We start from the raw sequence: 24,776 nt of genomic DNA on the forward strand, positions 1-24,776 counted from the left end.
TGTATGCTAAACAGATTTGGTACTGTGTTGGGTCATGACTTGATGTTCAAAGTAAGATCTGAGACTTGAAGCAAAACCATTTGAGAGCCACTGACTTATATGAAGACATATGCTCAAATCTGAGACTGACTCACTGCGATAAAGGTCAATGCTAGATTGCAATCAAACTGATTGATGTGACATTGTGATTGTACTCTCCAAACATAGATCTATGTACTGTATGAGTCACATGTCCAAAGGGCTTTTGGTTTTTCCTTCATAAAAATAGCAAAAGCTTCATTCACCTTAAACGATTTTCCTTCCTGTGTTGATGCATTTCCAACTTTTCCTTTTCAACAAATAGCCAATAGTCTTTAGTTTACATCATAGCCTTGGAAGATGACACTTGATAGCAATGGATGAAAACAATTAAGACAATTTAGTTTCTGAGGTAGGGTACTCTGAGGCATACAGTTGCGCTACTTTTGCTCATAGAACTTCAGTGCAAAAACCCGCGTATTATTCACTAACCACCCACAATCTATTTTAGCAGGCGCAATGACACTTACAATACAAGTATGTAAATGAAGTCATTGCCATTCATTTCAAAGCAAACTAGCCTCATTTCTATGTAAATTAGGCTCATTGTAGATTGTGCATTATTTACAAAACTTGCCTGCCATCATTTAGATTGCGCTATTATCGTGAATGAGCATAGGTGGTAAAATTAATATTATTTAAAAGATACGTTTGTGAACATTTTCAACCGATCATATCAGCAGTAATGAATCAAATAATGATCAAGTGATGGAGAAAAGCATTATAACCTAGCATACATCCAGACGGTGTAGTCAAGCACACTTTCAGCATGTTGAGGAGGTGGTTCAGGTGTCTAGATCACATTGATGCTGTACAGTCCCGTCAGGGTGTGTCAAATATGGTGGTCTGCGGCATCCTCCGCTATATAGCGCTCAGAATTGGCCCGCAAGATCAGAATTGCGTTCAGCATTGATTTTGTAGGTGCGTTTGCCTGACCTGTGTTTCCTGATCAGCATCATTTCTTATGTAAATCAGGCACTAAAGCAGGTGCAAACAAATAGTGCCTTTCCTAGGTGCAAATTATTCTTAGTGAATCTGCCCCTTTGTTAGCCCTTTCCACCGGAATGGTAATGGTTCACGTGTCGAGCCTGTGCTCTACTGGTTCATGGCTGGGGCAATCTGGAGCCTTTCGTAAGCTTCCCACTGACTTCAGAACTAAACGGTAATGTAATGGGTTACATGACTACCTGCCAATAAAAAAACATGACATGTCATAACAGTGTTTGTGAACAGCTTTTACTCTTGTTTATGAGGACATATTTGAAGATATGAACTTATGCGATCCACAGTTATTACATCGCTTAAGAAGATTGCCAGAGATGACATCTATGCTTAAGATGACAGGTAACGTAATTATATTATTTTGTATGAACTATGGCATAACTTGCTAAATTCGGCACTTCCCGCCCTTCGCCCCTGACTTAATCAGTTCCTGTGTGGAGACCAGCAAGCTTTTGGGGCCGTATCAAACCAGGTTTTTGGCTCCGGAATGGAATAGCAGAACAATTTAAGAATTCGCACCGGCCCATGAACCACGTCTGTGGTTGCATTTCCTCTTTTAGGGGCCATTAACACCACAGGTTTTTATTTATTTATTTTTTTTTATAAATATTCCAGATTCAACACAAGTTAAGCTAAACTGACAACATTTGTGACATAATGTTGATTGCCAAAAATAATAATAATTTTGACTTTGTTCTTCCTTTTCTTTAAAATAAACAAAACTCGATGTTAAAGAGAGGCAGTTACAATGGATGTGAATGGGGCCAATTTTTGGAGGGGTTAAAGGCAGAAATGTGAAGTTTATAATTTTATAAAAGCATTTACACTAATTCATCAGCTAAAACCAATTTTTTTTAGTGCTAAATTTATTCAAATACTTTGCATTTGTTTCAAAAATTAAGGCATTACGTTATCATGACAATGAAGTTGTAAAATTGGATTTAACTTTAGAGAAGGTTAGTACCGGAAAGCAATTTTTTCACACTAAAATCATATTGACCCGCATATTGTTTACATCTTGCAGCTATAATTTTGAAACGGTGAATATTTTACCCTTTATGGATTGGTCCATTGACTTCTATTGTAAATGCATCACTATAACACACATTTTTTATTAACACTTGTGCATCCTTGTGGACATTTTTGGCTTTTTCAGTTTTGTTTTTTTGATAACTTTGTCTGTGTTAATGCTAACTGCATAAAATTTTCCACAGGTGTGAATTTGTATTGGAATTTTAATATTTCACCCTATTTTCTTTAAAAAAATATTTTTTGCACTAGTTACACAAAATACTCCCTCTTAGCGTCGTTTTGGACAAAAATGGCACATTGAAACCCATTAAAACTGCGATTTTTAATCCCAGTGCCATTTAACTATAAAATTATGCAATCTTGTTTAACATGCTTTCATTATGTTGGCAAGGCTTCAAAATTTACATTTTAAATATTTTTTACCAGATCGTGCCATTTTTTCAGGTTTGGCATATCATCGCTTTTGTTGTTGTTTTCTGCTGTTTTTGGCTTATGCATATTATAGAGCCAATTAGATACATTATGAATATATAATTGTGTGAGTGTGTTGGTATGGATTTCAGAGTGTGGTTTGTATGTGTCTGAGGCTCTAATAATAAAAATAAAAAAATTCTGTTTAGCATTTATTAAATTGAAAATAATTATAATTATTATATTTTTTATAAAAAACAACAGTGGCATTATGTAAACAAACCGGCGTTTAAAGTGTTAAAATTCTGAAAATAAATGAATGTTTGGTAACTATGATTAGAACTGATTCTGGTTAAAATATAAGTCAGTGAAAGTAGAAAAAATATTATTCTATAATATTTTTATGACACTTTTTTGACATGGCCATTTTTGTCCATTATGGACCTAAGTGGTAGCTTTTTTTAAAATCTGATACTGCATAAAAAATATGAAAGCATCAAAATGAATGTTGTTGTTAATCATTGACATATCCGAGGCTCTAATAATCAAAGAAAAAAAATTCTGCTTAGCATCTATTAAATTGAAAATAATTACTATTTTTCATTTTTTCCTAAAAAACAACAGTGGATTTATGTAAACAAACCAGCGTTTAAAGGGTTAAAATTCTAAAAATGAATGAATGTTTGGTCATTATGATTAGAGCTGATGCTGGTTAAAAAAATTATGTCAGTGAAAGTGGAAAAAAATATAAATCTATAATATTTTTATGACAGTTTTTGGACATGGACATTTTTGTCCATAATGAACCTATGTGTAACTTTTTTTAATTGATGCACAAGGGTTAAATAAAAGGAGGGATGAGTCGAAATGAACAACATTATGCCACAAATGTTGACGTTTGAGCTTAACTTGTATTTAACCCGTAATATTCCTTTAATCATTTTTATGTAAACGTGATCTAGGCAGAAGTGTTTGACCATTGTACAGCATCTCAGTGTTTTTTTCAGAGCCTTGCACAGTAGTGCCACATTTTGTGACACTGTGTCAAGTTAAAAAGAACTTCAACTTAAACGTGTCTTGAGTCACCTGCATTCAGTCGTTGCAGTGCATCTAGCTTTTTTTTAATGCAAGACCGGGTTCGGTCTGAACACCCCATTTTGTTGTAGTTGTGGCAGGTGGTTTTCTCATTATAGAGAATTTTATTGGACAAAAATGTATTTTTGGTCAGTTTTTCTAGAAGAGAAAGACTCGCAGTAAATTGCATAAACTTTTAGAAGTATAATAATATAAATGGACTCAAAGCTAACATACATGGACCAAATGTGTGTTCATTTAAGCAAAGCCAAAACCCAACACAAAACCATCTGCAGTGAAATTCGGTGGGTTTAACCCTTTTAATAAATTAGTTTAACCCTTATGTTGTGTTCCAATCATTTTGACCAGGACACATTTTTTTATTTTACTTAATCCAACTGGAATAAAATGTATTGACTTTGTTCACATATGGCATCTGAAAACACACAAAAACACTTGGACAATTGTCTTTATATTTTATTGGTTTTATTTCACTTTGTTCCACTGGCCACTGGAAATTAATGGGTTAGACTAACAAATACAGGAATATTAAGTGTTCTGGAGCATCCCAGTCCTTGGACATGTGCCCACACACACACACACACACACACCCACCCACACACACACACACACACACACACAAGCATGCATGCATTGTCTTTCCATGTATACTCTTTGAGGAATATTTCAAGATCTACTTATCATATTATGCTTTGTTTGGGCTCGTTTGAATCAGGATAGTTTGCTATAAGATACAATATGTCATTGTCTATGTTATATGTATGTTTTGGGAATTAATAAGGAAAAATGTGACAAAAAGACACTTCTGATTATTATATTGACGTACGTCTGTGGGAATTTCATACACTAATACTTATTACAGTTTGGCCTCTGAGTGAAACTTTTCTCATTGTTTTTACTAATTGAGACCTTTCTCATCTTTCTTTATGGTTTTACCAACTCTGCACATGATATTTGTGATAACAAATTAGTAAATGATGAGAACGAAACAGTTCTTATTTGATAGCCAATTAAAAAGCATTAATTAAGAATTGGTAGGATAGCTACCAATGCAGCTATATGCATTGTAAATTCCAGTTTAAAAATATCTAATGCAATATCTTGTGACAATATGTGTAATATGAGAGATTTATTAACAATCTCTAGTGGGTTGTTTGTTTTGACCCGGGAACACAAGGAGTGGTAGCCAAAGAGGAACACAGCACAAGGGTTAAATAAGTGGTGATATAAAAGTGAAACATTTAAGCACTGTTTTACAAAGGTCTGTATGTAGCTTGTGCACAATTGTAGATGAAGCTCATGTATCTCTTGCACTCGCTCACTTGCTTTTTTCCTCTCTGTCTCATTTAGTCTTTCTATCTGCATCTGTTAATCTCCTTCTCTCCCCCCTCATGCGAACGTGGCTGTTTTATTTCGGGCTGAATGATTTTCTGTCTGCACACTGATGAGCCTGCTGTGGTTTAAGGAACAGGAGGACAAGGATCAATGAAGCAGATGTAAACAGCCAGCAAACAAACGTCACTTCTGCAAAATACTCACAACCAATTCATACATGTAGAGACAATTTCCAGTGGCCAATAAAAGTACACTTAATCCATGCTTAAATTGTCTGACTGTCAGTGCATTAGATAGATAGCAAGATATCAAACCAAGTGTCAATTATAGTAAAGAAGCACAAGCTCACTTTACAAGCAAATAATAACAAATCACAAAAAATGTCATAGAAATTATTTTATAAATAATTATTCAGGCATTTTGACTATGAACGTATGACTATGACATTGAATTTTGATGACATTTTCAAAGCCACCACACCACCATGTTTATCAGCTCACTAGTGCATTATGCAGCTGATAGTATAATGTAAAAAAGAAATTATAAACATTGGAGGAAACTATAGACCAATATACTGTATGTAGCAGCTGCCATATTTAATTCAGTTGCAAGGAAAGGTTTCAATTGCAACAATGTGGCAACAGTGGCATTCCTAGAGTCTATTGGACCTGTCCAATTATTAATGACATTGTAAAGATTACAATTTCACATGGATGACCACATTTCCTGGCACATCAAGACGAATCATTCCTTCTGTTCTTCTTTAGTGAACTTGAGTGCACTAAAGCATTTCAGTCAGTCAAAAAAAAAGATTTGTTTTGCAGCTATAAGATCATTTACAACCAATAAAAGCTTTCAATTATGAGAGCTTCAGTTGCTGTTGTTATTCATGGGTTTCAGATGTTTTGAAAAGCTTAATCCTCTGATGTTAACCATTTTCCAATGTTGTGGTCAATGGTTCTACTGTTGTCTGATTAGCTTAAACGCCCCCCAGAGGATGCTTTTACTCAGAGTTCAATGTAAAGCCAAACGCTTACTAGATGTGTCTAAACATTCAAACCCAAATATTTTACCTCCTTGCACATCAAATAAAGTATCTCCAGTATTGGCTAATTAAAGCAATTATCTGCACAATCGGACATCAGCCGATTGTTTAAAAACTGCCGATAATCAGGGCAGATCATTTCCTGTGAATCTAAAAATGCCGTTTAAACCTTTAACACAACTAATCAACATGATCACACGGGAAGTCAGCACACTGTTTCCGAAAGTTCAAGTACCCTAAGATCAGCAACATGCCCTATCTCCCATTGGACAAATTTGAAATGGCTCAACAACAATTACTTTCCCTTGTGGCACAACTGGTTACGTGTTGTGTCAGTTGCATGGGAGACCACAGTTCAATCCCCATTCAAACGAGGAAGTCATCACATTTGTATAATGTAACAATCACAAGTGTGATAAGGAGGTTGCATTTTTATCCCTAACATTGCATTTTGTCTCAACTAATATTTCTGGTTAGATTTGGGTTTTGGTTGGGAGGTAGATTAAATCACCGTTTTACACCCTGTTCAGCTGAAAACACTTCCTTTTTACAACTGGCTTCTGGCGACCTCTCATGGACATAAATGGATGTCACACTTGTTTATATGCTCTGAAACACTTACCGCTTTAGCCTCTGGGGGCAGTGTTTTCAAATTCGGTCAACGTATACCGATTTTGGCTAAAGAAAAATCGGCGCGCACTTGCCGATTTTTATGTGAGATCAGGCTGAACTAATATGAAAAATACCACCTTAAAGTTCGACACATCAAGAATATCAGGAATGAGTTTGTCAAAAGCTAAAGCGGAAGCTGCTTCAGCTTCGTCATTAAAAATTCAGTAAATGTGGGTTAAGAACAGTAAAAAAAAATAGTTTGAAGTTGTGCAATTAATTATCAGTGAATTTGAAACAAAGGAGCATAATAAAGAAGAACCATCAAACTATCGGTATTGGTATCGACAGATGTTGTTCTAAATAATCAGATCTCGGTATCGCACACAATTTTTTTATAGGTTCATCTTTAATAGATTCATCAGTATGCAGTATGTTCTCTGGGAATTGAACCTATGTCCTTGACATTGTTAGTGCCATGCTAATTATTGAAAAGTATACATTTAAGAAATGAATGATATTTTATGAGACTTTTAGCCATCTTATTTCTCTGCACTGACTATAACCGATTAAACATATATTGTGGGCCCTCTTTTAAGAGCACTAGCGCTAAGTGCAAAGTCAGTGGGCATGGCCATGAAGTTTTGGTATTTTTGTGCAAGCCTGCACCAAGTCTAGGTGCTAGTGGGTTTGGCGACTTCTCGCGCTCAAAGCTCTAATAAGCTGTTGCAATTTAATTCTGAGGTTCTTCTCCGGTTATTGCAGTGTCAGCATCCTATTATATATTTCATTTCCTGTCAAGCGCCAGTGATTTAAACAAAGACAGCACATTCATAAGGAGGCAGCAGTGTAAATGGAATGTATACAATGAATTAGAAGAATACAAATATGGATACATTCCTTTTATATGCATAAAAATGTTATTCTCATTAGGATTTGGATGTACACTCAGTTATAGAGAATTGAAGAATTATTAATCATTTTAATCTAATGACAAATAGGGATGCACTGATACCACTTTTTCTCTTCTGATCCGATTCCGATATTGGAAATCTCAGTATCAGCCGATACGATACAGATCCGATACATTGTTGTTTTGTTGCATTATCAGTTTAGAATATTTTACATTATTGTGTGGATCTAATTGGGTTGCTCTTTACTATGTAAAGAAACACAAACCTCTAACTACACATTATTTCAATATAAATGTATAGCTTATTAAATAAAACGTTATTGTTAACACTAGAACGGCCAAGCATGTGGTCATCTGACCTTTGTGCTTTAAGAAAAAATAAATCTTGGCACTCGATCAAATTCCAGGGCCCTACTTGACTTTTCCTAGATATTTGAGTTTTATCGCCCAGTGCACTTAAATTTTCAAAATCGCACCAGGAAAAGCTAGTTTGAAGGTATTTTGCTTCTAATTCTGTGAATTGACAGCCGCCTCGCATTCACGCCATATTTATTTGTGCCGTTCAAGGCTGCGATTCTCTTTTCTCCCAGCAGATGGCGCAGGGGCTCACTTATAATTTTGTATGCATGTGTGTAGCATATATATATATATATATATATATAGGTCAATTGACAAGTAAGCTGATAAGTGAGTGGCGCTATTATGATCTATTATGTATCGAAAGCTATAAAGTAGCCACAGATTGCCTGGAGCTCACTGTGTAGTTGGTGGCGGCTACACAGTTTGGCCGGTTGCACGGTTGTGTGGTATATGTGCATAATTACAATGACTCGAATGTTGCGTATGACGGCACAGCAAGTGTTTGACTTGCTACAAAATATGAAAGAGATGGAATCGGAGGGCGAGGAATGCGAGGTGTTCGATGCAGAGGAGGAGAGAGATGATGGAGGTGGCGTTGATATTGAATATGGTTCAGATTCAGAATCAGACTCTGAAATTGAGTGTGATGGGGACTCATTTCAAGAGGTTGCAAGAGATGGCACAGTATGGGTTGAACAAAATCCTGGCAACGCTTGGGGTAGAGCCCAAGAGGCACATATAATGAGAGAACCCCCAGGGCCAACATCTTATGCCAAGGACAATATTACAAGTCCATTGAGATGTGGCAAAACATATGAAAGTACACTGATGGGGAAGCTGGGCGGAACAATGCTGAAAAGTTCAAACTGACAGATGACGAACTAAAAGCATTTGTTGGTCTCGTTTATTTGAGAGGTGTTACGGGAGAGAAAAGCATGAGATTGGATGACCTTTGGTCTAATGAATTTGGACACTCTTTTTTCAAAGAGACAATGTCGCAACAGAAATACAGAGATATCATGCGCTATCTGCGCTTTGATGACAAGAACACGAGAGCTGCCCGCATTGTGACAGATAGATTTGCCATGATATCTGAGATATTTGACAAATTTGTGTAAAACAGCATTGCTTCATACACACCAGTGAGAACATACCAGTGAGAACATACCAGTTGATGAACAACTGTTCCCTACCAAGGCGCCCTGTCGTTTCACACAGTACATGGCCAATAAACCGGACAAATCTGGCATAAAATTCTGGGTGGCCGCTGATGTTGAAACAAAATACATGCTGAACACATCCCTATCTAGGGAAAGATGACAGTAGGCCGGAGTGGTCAGCGGTTATCTGACAATGTTGTCATGCATCTGGTCGAGCCTTTCCTGGGAAAGGGAAGAAATGTAACGACGGACAATTTCTTCACCTCGTTGCAACTGGCAAACAATCTTTTGGCGAACAAAACCACCATTGTTGGCATAATGAATAAAATCAGTCGAGAGATGCCCCCATGTACACAGGCACAGTCTGAAAGATTTTCACCAAGGTAATGAGGGCTGGACAAGTCACACTCACAATTTATCAGGCAAAGCCAAAGAAAAATGTACACTTATTATTGATTATATTATAATACCTTTTATTGCAAGACAAAGCACGCCTTTGCTAAAAATGAATATAAATATAAACTCGTGCTCCTCCAGTTACAAGGCTTCAATCACAACGTCATTTATGCCAAACGAGAATTAAATTATACAAACAAAATTTAGGAGCATATCCTAAAATAATTGTCAGACAATGTTGCCAGGACAAATGGATCTGGATCAACCGTAGACAGAATGTAGTTAAATTCCCAATTAGGGGCGGCTGTGGCTCAGTTGGTAGAGCGGGTCGGCCACTAATCGCAGGGTTGGTAGTTCAAATCCTGGCCCACATGACTCCACATGCTGAAGTGTCCTTGGGCAAGACACTGAACCCCAAGTTGCTTCCAATGGCAGGATAGCACCTTGCATGGCTGCTCTGTCACCATTGGTGTATAAGTGTGTGTGTGAATGGAGTTACAGTGTAAAGCGCTTTGAATACCGTTACGGTTAAAAAGGTGCTATATAAGTGCAGACCGTTTACCAATCCATTGGACACATTTGCACGTGTCTTCAATTGGCTTTGAATAAAATGCATGAGTGATATGAACTACATTTATTGTGTTTTTATGGTTCTTTTATGTCATTTTTTGAGCTTGACAGTAACAAACATCACTAACATACAGTATCAGATTTGGATTGGGCTCGTCGGACCGATCCCCGATCCATATAAAAGCTTCAGTACCAGAGCCGATACCGATCCAGGTATCGGATCGGTGCATCCCTACTGACAAACAAGTCATGGCTAGTATTAAATTAATTTAAAGTAATGAAACATTATATTTTTTCAAAAGGAACAAAAATGTTATCAAAATAATGAAATGGTAAAAAACATTATATACCAAATCCAAGCATTTTATCCTCTCCAATTTTTCACCGGCACCCTTTACAGTGACTTCTAAATCACTCTACGACAACAGGTGGAAAAATGCCAATACAAATTAGATCATAAATACATTTTTAAATATAAACATAATAATAATAATAATAATTGAATAATAAACCATGACCTATAGATAGTTTAACACAAATCTCGTACATTTTAGTTTCATAAAAATGGCTACACAACTTTGATTGTCAGAGACATAATTTGATGTTCCATTATATTTCAGAGTTCGGACATGGACTTCATCTCTACCTGCTGGTGGAATCTCCAAACTACAAATGTAGGAACTGACCCTGGACTTTGCGCTGAAAACAGAGGTGGTACTAAAACGTCATAGCGCAATGACCTATTTCTCAGCGCTTTGCGCCACTTCATTACCTTGCAATACACCTACAGATTGTGCTAACACTCCCACCTATGCAACCTGCACTTTACATTGAAATTACACTTACCGTACGTTCCCACCAGAAGCGGCGAGAGCGTCAAAATTCGCTCTGGCTGCCCTGCCTTCGACGCTCAAGGACGCTCGTGGACGCTCTGATGTAGTTGAAATAGGCGGCAACGTTTGTTCAGAATGCTTTGTTTTGTGAACTATATTTAAAGGGGCCGCAATTTAAACATCCAGACATGTCGACCATTTACTTTTTGTCGACCCATCACAAGTAGCGGATATCCTCATGAACTCTTTAAAATGTGAAAATAAGAAATTGATCGATGGCAGAAAATAATTAAAATGATAGTTGTTTGTTATCAAAATAAAATACATTTGTAATAATAACTGTGGTCTTGGTTGTTTTATATCCATGTAAGCAAACAGGCACAGATCATATATTACTGGGAAACCCGCCACGGCAATAATTAGTTTCTCCATTTTATCTTCTGAACTAATGTTTGGTGGAAACCAAAGTTTACACTGTTGTGTTCTCTAGACTTCGCTAGAGCGGAGCACTTCTATATTCCAATAGGTTGCCGCCGAACCGCATCACAGCTCATTACCATAATGTTGACTGCACTTGAACTTTCATCTGACGCCCACACCGCCCGAGACTCACCGCGCTGCTTCTCGCCGCCGAGAGACGCTGGCTGTCATTGTAAATGAATGACTTCCGGTCGATTTGACGCTCTCGCCACCTCTGGAGTGAACGCACAGTTAGAATAAGCGCCCCCAAAAAAAGTGCTTTGTGCACTCATGAAAATAGAGCCCAGCATCTCAGTTAGCATACAGTACATATACTAAACACTTATTTCAAGTACATACTTTTTTATACTGTATGTAGTGAGCAGTGATGGCTGGTGTTTTCAAAAGTTGGGAAGCACAGACTATACAAAAGCTGCTCGAATTACTACTCAAATGGTGAAATCTCTAAACAACAATGATAAACAACAAGTGCAAAACTGTTTTTCCAACAAAGTTTGCAAAATACACTCTGTACTCAACAGCCTTGTTTTTAAATTGCATAAGCTGTCTATCATGTGCATCACAGTTTCAGTAATCAACAGTTTGTTACAAAGTTCCACCTTTTTGAGAGCTCGACAAAAATGCATTGATGGAAAGCCCAATGTCCAGTTGTCACTCAGATGCAGATTCAACACAAACAGCAGCTAAAAGCTCCTATAGGACGTCATAATAGCTAAAAAAAAAAAAAAAGAAGGGCATTAATCATTCCTAGTTACATTTTAGGTTCATACATTTGGCCTCATACTCCTCACAACTTTTGTCTAACTGAAACAACTGAACCGTTTCGAACTCATCGTCTTCTGTAGAGCAAGGTGTTGTGGCAATATAGGCCAGAAAAGTGTGGATAAATGCATACACCACCAGAAACAGTATTCTCTTTTAAACATTAGGAGTGGTGGTGGCGTTGTGGGCTAAAGCACTGAATTGGTAAGCAGAAGGTTGCTGGTTCAATCCCCACAGCCACCACCATTGTGTCCTTGAGCAAGGCACTTAACTCCAGGTTGCTCCGGGGGGATTGTCGCTGTAATAAGGGCTGTGTAAGTCGCTTTGGATAAAAGCATCTGCCAAATGCATAAATGTAAATGTAAACATACTGTGATTTGGAATATACTCTAGTCTTGCATACTATTTAGGGCAGAATGTATGCAGATGGCATATAGCTACATACATTGAGAATCGAGTGTCATTATAGCAACTCAAATAATTTTGCCCCTTATAATCTGTCACTATTCAAACAGTGAGAACTGGAGTGTCCTTGAAGCTCCAAACGTATGAGTCACAGTCAAAGTGCTCTTTCTCTTCCTCTCTCTCTCTCTCTCTCTTGCCCACATCTCGCTGTGTGAGTCCTCCAGCTCTCTCAAATATAACTGCTCTCCTCTGTAATTGCTGACAGGTGACATAGCCCCGCTTTCTCTGTTTACCACAATACCTGAATACCTCTATATGGGAACATATGTATGAGACAGATGACACATTCATTGAAGGATGGGCAAAATTAACTCAGTAATTGCAAGTTAGAGCTACTGTCAAGACTATTTCAGAGTATCACATGGAGAATCGTGATGACGAATCAATTTTGAAGAATGGTTGTTGACTTAAAATTCAACATAATGCCATCCTCAACCCAATTTACTTTCGAAACCTGATGTATTTTTGAGTGAAAAACATTGCACTCTTCCATTGGTGTGATTGTACAAATATGGCGTTCCCAAATAGAGTTTGCGATCAATTATGGAGCACTACTCTCGTCCTAGTTAAGCAGTCTTGGTGATGTCAGCAGGAAGGATGCAATACTAGTTTATTTCTTAATCCACTGTATAATTATATTGCCTATTGGTTTTTAAAAATACTATGTGAAGAAGCATGCCAATTAGCACACAGCAATAAATGTCTCTCACCAAACTTTTCGTCATCTTTGGGGTCGTGCAGAGCGATTCGCTCCATGCATCTCTCCTCTTCGCGTTTAATGACGCAGTTGGAGATCTCTGAATGTATGGGCCCCATCTGGAACAATACGAAGATAAAGATAAATCCTCTAGAACTTTTTAGTGCACAATCTTTTGAAGTTGGTTGCGCTCAACCCAAAGTTTGCCAGAAAACAAAGATAGAAAAATAGTCTCATGACAACTGGTAATAATTCATACAAGATGGCAAAATCGTGACTTGGCTCATATGAAAAGGTATGACTTATATTACCATCGAGACCAACCAATCAAAATACAGAATTTCAAAATCACTTCAATACAAGCTAACCTCCTATCCAACACTTTATTTCAAGAAAGGGGGGTTGTGGTACACAAATGTTAGGTGTGGGTATGGCGTTTAAGTTTAGATTAGGGGTTACATTTAGGAAAAATCGTAAAAGCATCGTTTGTTGGTCCGTTTAGTTTTTCTTTATGGGCGTTAAAGTCATTTTGAGCTAATATGATTTCTTATGATTTTACCATCTCGTACTATTATTACGACTTGTTATAAGGCCTGATTGGTTAATCTATAATGAAGTATTAAATAATGACAGTACTTACAGTATGTTTGCCATGTATCACTTGATGTATAACTTCTTTTCACGAGTTTTCAAATGCTAAAACTAAATGCGCTCTTGAAACTTATATTCTAACTTTTTAGTTCCTTACGTGATATTTATACACATATATTATATAAATCTAAATCTACTTGGTATATGTACTCTTTAAGACCCCAACATTTTGTTTTGACTTCCTGTTGGACAATTCAAAACTTAATTGGGGGCCAGACCCAAAACCCCTGACCCAACTCCTGTCTGCAGTCTATAAGAAACAGGAAGGATTCCAGGGAAAATAAAATCTTTCCAGAAACACAAATAATTTGATGAGCGATGCTGTCTCGTCATCGCTGCTGACCACACTGAGCAATTTGGAGCCTGGGAACCTATTTATAGGCTCAAGCATAAGATTTTAATTCTCTTGGTTCCAGAAGTATTGCATTCAGTTTTTCCATAGAGATTTCATAAATCCTTCAAAAAGAGTTCTAAGCCATGGACCATACCAAGCAACTCCGGGGGGGAATCACAACATGACAAACTTAATAATAAGTTGTATTTGAAAAGTATTTTCATATGTTTGATAATGATTCATATGATTTCATATGGAATGCAACTTTCTTTCCTGAAATACGGGATGATTCTGTATTATACGGGACGGCATCCCTAACTGGTTGATTTAAAGTGGTTGATTATGAAAATAGAAACAATATCGTAAAATTGTTATTGCAAAATATTCAAATATAAGCAAATGTACAGGTAGTTTTAGAGTGTAGATGGGTCAATTTGACTGCGCCATTTGCAGTGCATCATGGAAGTGGGCGGACACTCTAGAGCTCTTTTGGCGTTCTTTGTGGGCCGAAATTCTCTTATTGATGGTTTGTTTGCCATCAAGATCATTGGTAGTGTAGTTCTTCACCAGGAGTTCCACTATTAAATAACTATTTTTTACATTAAGATAAAATAACATGGACTGATGGCTTCCAAAAGACCAAATACATCTGATTAACAACCTCAGAGCTCATGGTAGGTTTGTCGTCAAAGGTTTAAGCTATCTATGAATTGGATTTTTAATGGAATTGTAAATGAGATGACTGGAGGAGTTCAGGGCTCCTACTTATCTGTGTGGGCGTTTCATGCTGCCCCCCGCAAGATGCCGCCCTGGGCTGCCTGTCCTATGTCGCCTATGGCCTGAACTCATGAAAATTATGACTGTGGCGTCATTTTAGCAAAATGGTTTTACGTGGTTTATAACATAAATCGTTGCAGTTCAGATGTCAAATGTCCACTGTCTGGTGCTAAAAGCAAGTTAAATGTCCTCCAAAACAAATGAGCTTTTTTAAGGTAATGCTATAAACTTTTAAATCAACTAAACTGACCTCCCACCCTAAACCTTAAACCTCAACCTAACTGATTGTGTCATAGAAGCAAATGTGAGATGGAACTGGCAAATGCTGAAGCAACCCCGTCAATTTGTGGTGCTTGTAAAACACTTTCGGCAAATGTGTCGACTGGCATGCTCTTCAGGACTCGCCGGTCCTTTGCATCGCAAGTGCAATGCTCTATCAGTTGAGCTACTATGCAATTTAACTGTGCATGAACTGGTTTGCAAATGTAGTTGGTTATATTGTAAATGTTAAAAACATGTAGACTGACATGTTATGCACTACAGTGAAAGATTATTGATGTCATAAGATATCACTGTGTGAGGAACGAGGCGAAAAAGTATCCATTTATGCACTGATAACCTGTTTTACTCCTTATTTGTGTGAAAGGAATAAACGTCATTGTTGTAGCGAATCTTAAAAAATTATTTTACAACAATGCACTGTAGGTGCAGCAACGTGAGTCGACCAGGTTGTGTTTTGAGAATACATGCCCACACACATAAATACACAGCTGTCTCTTACCAGACTGACGATGAGGAAGAGGACAAGAAAGGCCTGCCTTGCCGTGTGTCTATGCATTCTGCTCACTGTAGTTTTCGAAGATCTCACACGGAGCCTTATAAAGCCTGAAAGAGACAGTACAATAAAACACACATCGAGAGCTGCTTCTATCAACTGCAGAATGTGTTCTTCTCTTGGCCACATCGGGATTGTATGCACCACTGTTGTTTTGTTCTGAAACCAAACCATCACACTGTATAACCTGTATAGTTCTACTGTATATTATAGTCCTGTTGTACTATCCCTTCAAAAATAAGAATTCTGATCACACTGAAGTGTGCAGGGCTGATGAAGAAAGAGGGGCCGTGTGGGCAGAGGTTTACAGGAAACGTGTGTCAACCTGATTTACTGATCCAGAGCGAATTGAAGATGTATAAAATCTAGTCGCAGTGTTTTAAGACAACACCTCCACCTCCGAGCCCCTGCTGTCTTACTCATCTTCATCAGTTCCCCAAAAAAGAGAAATGGATGAATCATAGGGTATGGACTATTCACAGTAGCGCCATCTTTCATTTTTGATGGAAATGACAGTGAGGCTGTGAGGGACAGATTTAGTCTCGTCAGTGGGTTGTAATGTTGTTTCAATTGCTTTGGATCTTTCCACTGGCAAAACATTGAAAAAACCTTTTTCACCTTTTATTTCCTCATTTTGGTACCAGAACGCTAAATGACCATGCCATTCTGCTTATGTGTGTGTGCTTTTGTGTGCGAGTGCAAAGCGATAATGCAGATATGCAATAAATGGTAAAACACATTTCTAAATTCTGTAAAAATGCCCATATTGGTGAGGTTTTAAAATCAACAGAGTCAGTTATGTCATATGATGAACATAAACAGCAGGACAAAAAAATGGATTTGCATAAAAAATTCACACAGCAGCACCATCTTTTTTTTTTGACGGGAATGACAACGAGGCTCTGGGGCATAGACATCCCTTTAATGGGTTGTATGGTTGTTTAAAGTGTTTTTGGATCGTTCCGGTGACAAAACATTGAAAAAATATCTTTAAAAAAAAATTCAACAGACAAAAAACTCGAGTTTAATTAGTTGTGATCTACAGGAAGTGATTATTGATAGCTGTGCATGTCATTAAAAGCACAGTAAAGGTGCATGCACACTTCATACAAAATGTAGTTGGTGTGATAGGGTTGCAAAATTAATCGAAAAATGAATCACGATTACGATTAAGGCTGCCACGATTATGTAATCGTGAAAACTGAGGATTACAGCGTTCAATTTAAGTCTGCTCCTGTTGCATCAATGGTTTTTATTTACAACGTGTTTTTGCAGCGGTTGAGTATTCTAACCAATCCCTAACCAATCGCACAGCACACGAAAATGTAATACTGAAGAAACATCACCTGACACATAAAAAGAAGCTGTAGAACAAGAGCGAAAAGAACTTTGTAATTATTTTGGATTAAGTGCATATTGCACCCCTCGCTTTGAACGTAGATGTTAAATACACAGCAAATGAGCAACACGACAAAACTAAAACGCTCCAGTTCTAATCAAGACACTGACACGGTGTAAATAATTTATTTATTATGCTGATTAGACAGCTTTGTTTTCAATGAGAGCATCAACAGTGCAGAACAGTGTGCCGAGCGTCACTGAGCTCGTGTCGAAATGCAGATCTCAAACAGTGTAAACCTGCAGTGAGTGACAGGAGTCACTGTAATGGGAGATAGCAATAAAGTAGTTCAGCTTAACTGTTCTAAGTGTGTTTTGGAGGTGTAGCCAACATAAAGAATATGGCATGAATAGCATATTTCAGGAATCACCGTCATTGTTATCACGTCTGCTCTAATAAGACGCATTTGCCACGCAGCTGGTATTGGTAGATTTAAGATTTTCATAAATCGTATTTCATAAAATACAATACAATATAATGCTTAAAAGATGCAGAAACTGGAGCGCAGCTGATATCCACCATTCAAATCTGCTACCCTGAAGAACCACACGGTTGCTTTCTTTATGACTTCACGGTAATTTAATATTTTAAATCGACATTAATAATCGTGATTACAATATAAAGGGAAATAATCGACAATTATGATTATTGCTATAATCGTGCAGGCCTAGGGTGTGACGTCATTTAGAACAAAATATGACCAAAAATAAGGTGTTTTTGAGTTTGTTTCAGTGGTTCGTAACAGCTCACCAGCGTAAACTTTCAGGAACACTTTTTACCTGCTGCTAAACACCTTCTTACTGCCATTGGTCCACGTCATCCGTGGGTGTGACCTGGAGGCAGGCCGAAAATGAATTCCTGTTCAGTCAGTTAAGATCAGTCAACATGAACACACCAGTGTGCAGAGTTATTAGCGAGCTAGCGCAAACTTCCCTACACCTATACAATCGTTCGTTTAGAGAACATGTCATGCAATTTGTCAACAAAAGGAATCAAATCTACTGTTGTTTGATATGCTGCTTCATTCACGTGCCATCTGCAGTCGAAAGCCATTCACAAATCTGCCCAAAGTATATGCCTATCATCATTATTTTGTCTGTATTCTACTCATTTAAACTCTTTTATACACCCATCTTTGCAGTAGTATCAGTGTGATCATAAATTACAATAACAGAGTGTAATCAGAGCATATAACAACACATTAACTCATTAGCACCATGAATGTAGAATGTAAACATTACAAATTACACATTATCTTCTGCATATACTGTACATAACTTTTAATCATCATCGAGTAGTTAAAACAGCTTCTTTTACTGATCTCGTGTAAATTCTACTCTTACAGTGAGGCATGAAGTCATTGAAAACACATATCAAATTCTCATCAAACGCCTCCCCCAGTGCCATGGCCGGTGTCTGAATGTTCGCAAACAGTTTGTTGTTACTCAGCTGTTTAAAGGGCTGGTTCACCCAAAAATGAAAATTATCCCATAATTTACTCACCCTCAAGCCATCCTAGTTGTATATGACTTTCTTCTTTCAACCAAACACAATCGGAGTTATATTAAAAAATATCCTGGCTCTTCCAAGCTTTATAATGCGATTGAATGGTACCTTAGTGTACCATAAAAAGTGTATCCATCCATCAAAAAAGTAATCCAGGGGGTTTATAAAGAACTTTTGAAGCAAAGTGATACATTTTTGTAAGAAAGTATCCATATTTATAACTTTATAAACAATATTCACTGGCTTCCGGTCAAGTCAAGTGGTTTTTATTGTCGTTTCAACCATATACAGTTAGTACAGTACACAGCAAAACGAGACAACGTTCCTCCAGGACCATGGTGCTACATAAAAACAACAAAGGACCTACATAGGACCACATGAGACTACACAACGAAATAAAATACCTATATAAACTACCTATATATACCTATATAAAGTGCACGTGCAAACATGTGCAAAAAGTACAGGACAGTACAACAAATTACTGACAATGAACAGGACAATAGACAGTGCAGCGCCGACCAGTACTCAGTAGTGCAAAAAGATGACAGTTTCTAAAAATGTAAACATAACATACTATGAGATAATGTTCTATGCACATAGCAGTTATTGAGGTAGCAGACAGTTATAAAGTGACAGTAATTAAAGTGCAACTCAGGACACGTGTGTGTCAAACCAGTCTCTGAGTATTGAGGAGTCTGATGGCTTGGGGGAAGAAGCTGTTACACAGTCTGGCCGTGAGGGCCCGAATGCTTCGGTACCTCTTGCCAGACGGAAGGAGGGTAAAGAGTTTGTGTGAGGGGTGTGTGGGGTCATCCACAATGCTGGTTGCTTTGCAGATACAGTGTTTTTTGTAAATGTCTTTGATGGAGGGAAGAGAGACCCCAATGATCTTCTCAGCTGTCCTCACTATCCTCTGCAGGGCTTTGCGGTCCGAAACGGTGCAAGTCCCAAACCAGGCAGTGATGCAGCTGCTCAGGATGCTCTCAATAGTCCCTCTATAGAATGTAGTGAGGATGGGGGTTGGGAGATGTGCTTTCCTCAGCCTTCGAAGAAAGTAGAGATGCTGCTGGGCTTTCTTGGTGATTGAGCTGGTGTTGAGGGACCAGGTGAGGTTCTCCGCCAGGTGAACACCAAGAAATTTGGTGCTCTTGACGATCTCCACAGAGGAGCCGTCGATGTTCAGCGGAGTGTGTTCACCTTGTGCTCTCCTAAAGTCAACAACCATCTCTTTTGTTTTGTCGACATTCAGGGACAGGTTGTAACGGCCGTCCGCACGTTCACGAGAGAGTTGGGTTCCAGCTTATGACGTAGGCGTAGTGTAAGCTCCGGTGAGAAGCGATGAACACGGAAGAGCAGAGGATAGAGGAACCCAGTGATTATAGTTTATAAGGTTATAATATAGATATTTTTCTTACAAAAAAGCATCGCTTCTCTTCAGAAGGCCGTTATTAACCATCTGAAGACATATGGATACTTTTTGATGGATGGATGTGCTTTTTTGAGCTAAAGGTTTTTTGAAGGTACCATTCACTCCCATTATAAAGCTTGGAAGAGCCAGGATATTTTTTAATATGACTCCGATTGTGTTAGGCTGAAAGAAGAAAGTCATATACACATAGGATGGTTTGAGGGTGAGTAAATTATGGAATAATTTTCATTTTTGGGTGAACTAACCCTTTAAGGGCATTTTCAGGCCAGTAGATCATTTGCTTTGTTCCGAAACGGGGACTAAATTGTTACAATGCATTTTCTCCTTGGTCCTAATTGCTTTCACAAAGCAACATTTCCAAATGGACCAAAATGTGTTTATGCAAGACTCAAGATGGATAGATAACAGCTCAGTGGGCTTATAGTGGATTTTTTTCTAATCACCATTATATTAATTTATCAGCTTGAGCGGGAATCAAGGCTTTGTCAGATCAACAATATTGCAATGCACTTGTTTCGAAGAAGAGCAATCACAAGACATTTTCAGAAAAGATGGTGTGCCATGACGTGCTCACCCACAGAATTTGTCACCAAAGATTTATCAGGTATGTTCATGGTTATTTGCATATCTATCTCTTATCTAATTGCTATAGCTTATCAGCATGTCACGAATGTTTAACCCTCTTTTGCATCATGTTACCTTAAAACATTTACGGTCATGTAAATGAATTGCATGTTATGGGTATTTGTTAGAAATTTTTGTGATCATGCATTGTGATGCAGGTTGACTCGTTGGTCCATTAGGTCGGTTTACATTCTTACCACGAGCAAACCACTCCAGAGTTTGTTTGCAATCAGTCCAAGACCACCTCGTTTAGGCGATTGTTTTGGTGCGGATCCGAGTGTGATGTCATGTTCATATATGCCTAAACGAACCGAACCAAGGGAGAAAAAGCGCCAGGTTCTGAAATAAACAAGCCAGGTGTGAAAACGCCCTTAAATTTATCTTTGGCTCTGAGCAAAGAACGAAGAGTGTGCTTAGTCGATCCCTCATAGCCTTGTTTTCATTCCTGTCAAAAATCAAAGATGGCGCTACAGTGAATAAGGTCTATTGAGCTGCCGTTGTCTAGTATGTCGTTAATATTAATCAAACGACAACAACAAAAACACTACAAAACCACTCACTGCATTAGAAAGTATTAATATATAATGTATTATAATCATATAGTGAAGATCAGTAATTTAAGTAGTTTTATGTTAGATTTCAGAACTTTTTCAATTTCTGTATGTTTTCTTGAATATTTCAAATGTTTTCTATCTTTGTTCTTTTGTTTTATTTGTTCTATGTTCTTACTTTTATTTCTTTTTTAATTGTCTTTAATAATTGCTTTAGAACTTGTAGACGATGTTTACTCTGATTAGTTCATATTTGTTGTGGTATAGAAATTGGTGTTGCGAATTGTCAAATTGCATTCATATATAAAAAAAAAAAAAATAGACACTTTTAGAAAACATACGCAAGTGAATCAAAATCATATGAAATCAAATTGAAAACCTGACCCATACACACAATCATCAGTGAAATCATGTATTTAATACCTCTTAAATTAATATGGTCTGTGATGTCAAACTATTTAGATTTTTTTATATGATGCTAATTTTCAAAGGGAATATAGAAGTGGCTGGATTTCGTTGAAGGCAACACTATTCTGTGCTGTGAGTCACTGCATGCCTTCAAATTCACTGCAGAAATCTGGACTGATTCACCAATGTTAATGTGTGAAGCGATAGAAAGAGAGAAAACAGATATTAAGCAAGAGGAATATGCTTATTATTGGCTTTACAGTTTCCTTGCTGTAACATGTGTTGGTAACATTGTTATGGCACAGGCACAAATGAGATTTATTCATATAATGTATCAAAACATGTTCATATCAAAAGTGTGTTTTCCTCTGTGGATGTGTTTGCTCACAAAGCTCATGTATAGGTCATATTTCACCCAAAAAGCTAAAGAAAAACATATGCAATTTTATTTTGCATCAAGAATAAAATGTCCATTTTAGGACCGTTAAGATTGTATTTGCATTGTGACATTTCTTTCATGAAAATTAAGCACGTTTCAGTCTCCAATTCTCAGTAATGAGTCCAGATGTTAAACTTTTGCATTCTCATTATTCTCATTGATTATTCTCATTAGATTCTCATTACTGTTAATAATGAGAATTCTCCTGACCGGACACATTGATTTTGCTGTGCAAAAATTTTAATGGAATATTTGTATTTTTTTCCCCCCATGCACACATCAGTTCTTGTTATTTTCTTCTGATCTTGGGGGTAAAATAAGACACGAGCATGTTCTTAACAGGCTTTATGTGATTCACCTCAGAAAAACACGCTTATGTGAATACGATGCTTGCGACAAACGCGTTTAGGATTAAATGCATAATTTTAAAGTAATTATGTGGATGTTTTTTTATTTTAAGAAATGACAAATTAAAACCCATCTATCATATTTAAATTACATAACACTGTGATACCAACATAACTGCACATAAATACAAATAGCCTATAATATATGCGGTCTCTCTGTGAATTCACACATTTTATGAATATTTAATCCATCTATAGAAAATAAACACGCTAAGCGAATAAGAAACACGTCGTCTAAAATCGTAAGGTGTTTGTATGTTGTGCAGTGAAAGGGTCGCCCACGTTTAACATTTCTTGCAGTAGCGTCAGTCTATGGTCAATGAATGAAGAAATGTGAAGGAAATCCGACGCAAACTCACCATCACCGAATGAGACGCGATATAATCCCTTTCTTCCCGTTATTACCGTCTTAAAAGGAATGATGCGCTTGGTACACCTGCGATTCCAACTTTCTCATTCGCGACTCACATTGAGGGAAAAGAGCAGGAAGAAGAATAGATGTCTGTACTGCACTAGAGCTCCGAGGAGACTGAAGAGATCGTGTTTGCTGTGTGATTCCCTCATAGCCTCTGGTGGTGCTTCTGACAATCACCTGCACAAACACCAGCTCACCATTATATCATCTGATCACTCAGCATTATTCACGATTAACTCACAATTATCTTTGAACATCACTCACCACCATTCACAATTATACCAGCACAGTTGACTGATGTTTGACTGATTTGTCTTAAAGTGACAGTTGACCAAATAATAATAACTACAATAATAATAAACTGTCATCATTTAATCCAAACCTATATTAACTTATTTGTTCTGTGGAACACACAGACATTTTAGACCTCTGTCACCATTTAGTTTATTTGTGTCTTTTTTCCATACAATGAAAGTCAATGGTAACTGAGGCTATTTTTCTGCCTAACATCTATTTTTGCGATCAGCAGAATAATACAAAATTATACAGGTTTTCTTGTTACAACATGTGAGTGAGTAAATAATGACAGATTTAAACATTTTGGGTGAACTATCCCATTAAAGCTGTTGTAAGCGGTTTTAACATTGTGGAATTTCCAGGAGTCTGAGCCCTAACCACGCCCCCTCTTTCCAAAAACCTGCCCTACAAAGATAACGTTGAGACCTAAACCGAGCAGTAGAGCAGCATTGTGCGTTCCCATGGCTGTCAAATACAGCAGCACCACAATTGCACCCTCAGCTGACAAATATTATAAATCTGAAAATGGCATAAAGCCTCAATGATCCACTTCAGCTACAACACTATGAGAATGCACAAAATGATTGACAGGCAGCCCGCGGACATGTTTTTGTTAGCTGTTTACAGAGTCTAGAGCTATCACAGAGAATGGTGAGAATATCTTTCAGGGAGTAGGAACGTTTTTTTCACTTACAGCAACTTTAATGGAGTAAAAGCCACATGTTTTAGCTTTATCACACTCACATGATCTTGTGATTTTCCCAACTAATTGGCTTGTACAAATCATTACAAATTCAGTCTCAGATTTGGTTGAGTTGAGTATTCACCATCACTGAACCAACACTGGACCATCATTCAATTAATCACTAACTATTACTAAACCAACACTGAACCATCACTGAATCATTACTCACCAGTACTGAACGGACACTGAACCATCACTGATTTATCCACAACTATCACTGAACCAACAATGAACCATCACTGAATCATCACTCACCATCACTGAATCATCACTCACCTTTACTGAACCATAATTTACCAGCACTAAACACAACAAAATGATCACTCACCATCACTAAACCCAACATTGAACCATCACTGAATGATTACTCACTATTTTTTATCCATTATGTATCAGCACTGAACATGACTACAGTATATGATCACTCACCATCACTAAATCAACACTGAACCACCACTGAATGATCAATCGCCATCATTAATTCAACATTTAACAATCACTCACCATCACTGAATCAAAACAAAAATATCACTGAATCAACATTGAACCATCACTGAATGTTCACTCACCAATATTGAACCATCATTTACAAGCACTGAACATAACTAAATTATGAATCACCATCACTAAACCAACAGTGAACCACCACTGAATGATCACTCACACTACGACTGACCATCACTGAACGTCACTGAATTATCATTCACCATCAC

General features: G+C 37.5%; 1 protein-coding gene across 1 annotated transcript in view; it reads right to left on the reverse strand.

Moving 5' to 3' along the window:
• LOC127645654 (pituitary adenylate cyclase-activating polypeptide type I receptor-like) overlaps positions 1-23,055 on the reverse strand; it is a 49,540-nt gene extending 26,485 nt beyond the window's left edge. Inside the window, exons 1-3 of the mRNA XM_052129330.1 lie at positions 22,966-23,055; positions 15,787-15,890; positions 13,257-13,362 (exon numbers count right to left, since the gene is read on the reverse strand). Of these exons, the coding sequence (XP_051985290.1) occupies positions 13,257-13,362; positions 15,787-15,843 (163 nt within the window). The 5' untranslated portion in view covers positions 15,844-15,890; positions 22,966-23,055. The remainder of the gene's footprint in view (positions 1-13,256; positions 13,363-15,786; positions 15,891-22,965) is intronic.
• Positions 23,056-24,776: the final 1,721 nt, after the last annotated feature.

Source organism: Xyrauchen texanus, chromosome 6 (assembly GCF_025860055.1).
Source record: "Xyrauchen texanus isolate HMW12.3.18 chromosome 6, RBS_HiC_50CHRs, whole genome shotgun sequence".
NCBI lineage: Eukaryota > Metazoa > Chordata > Actinopteri > Cypriniformes > Catostomidae > Xyrauchen > Xyrauchen texanus.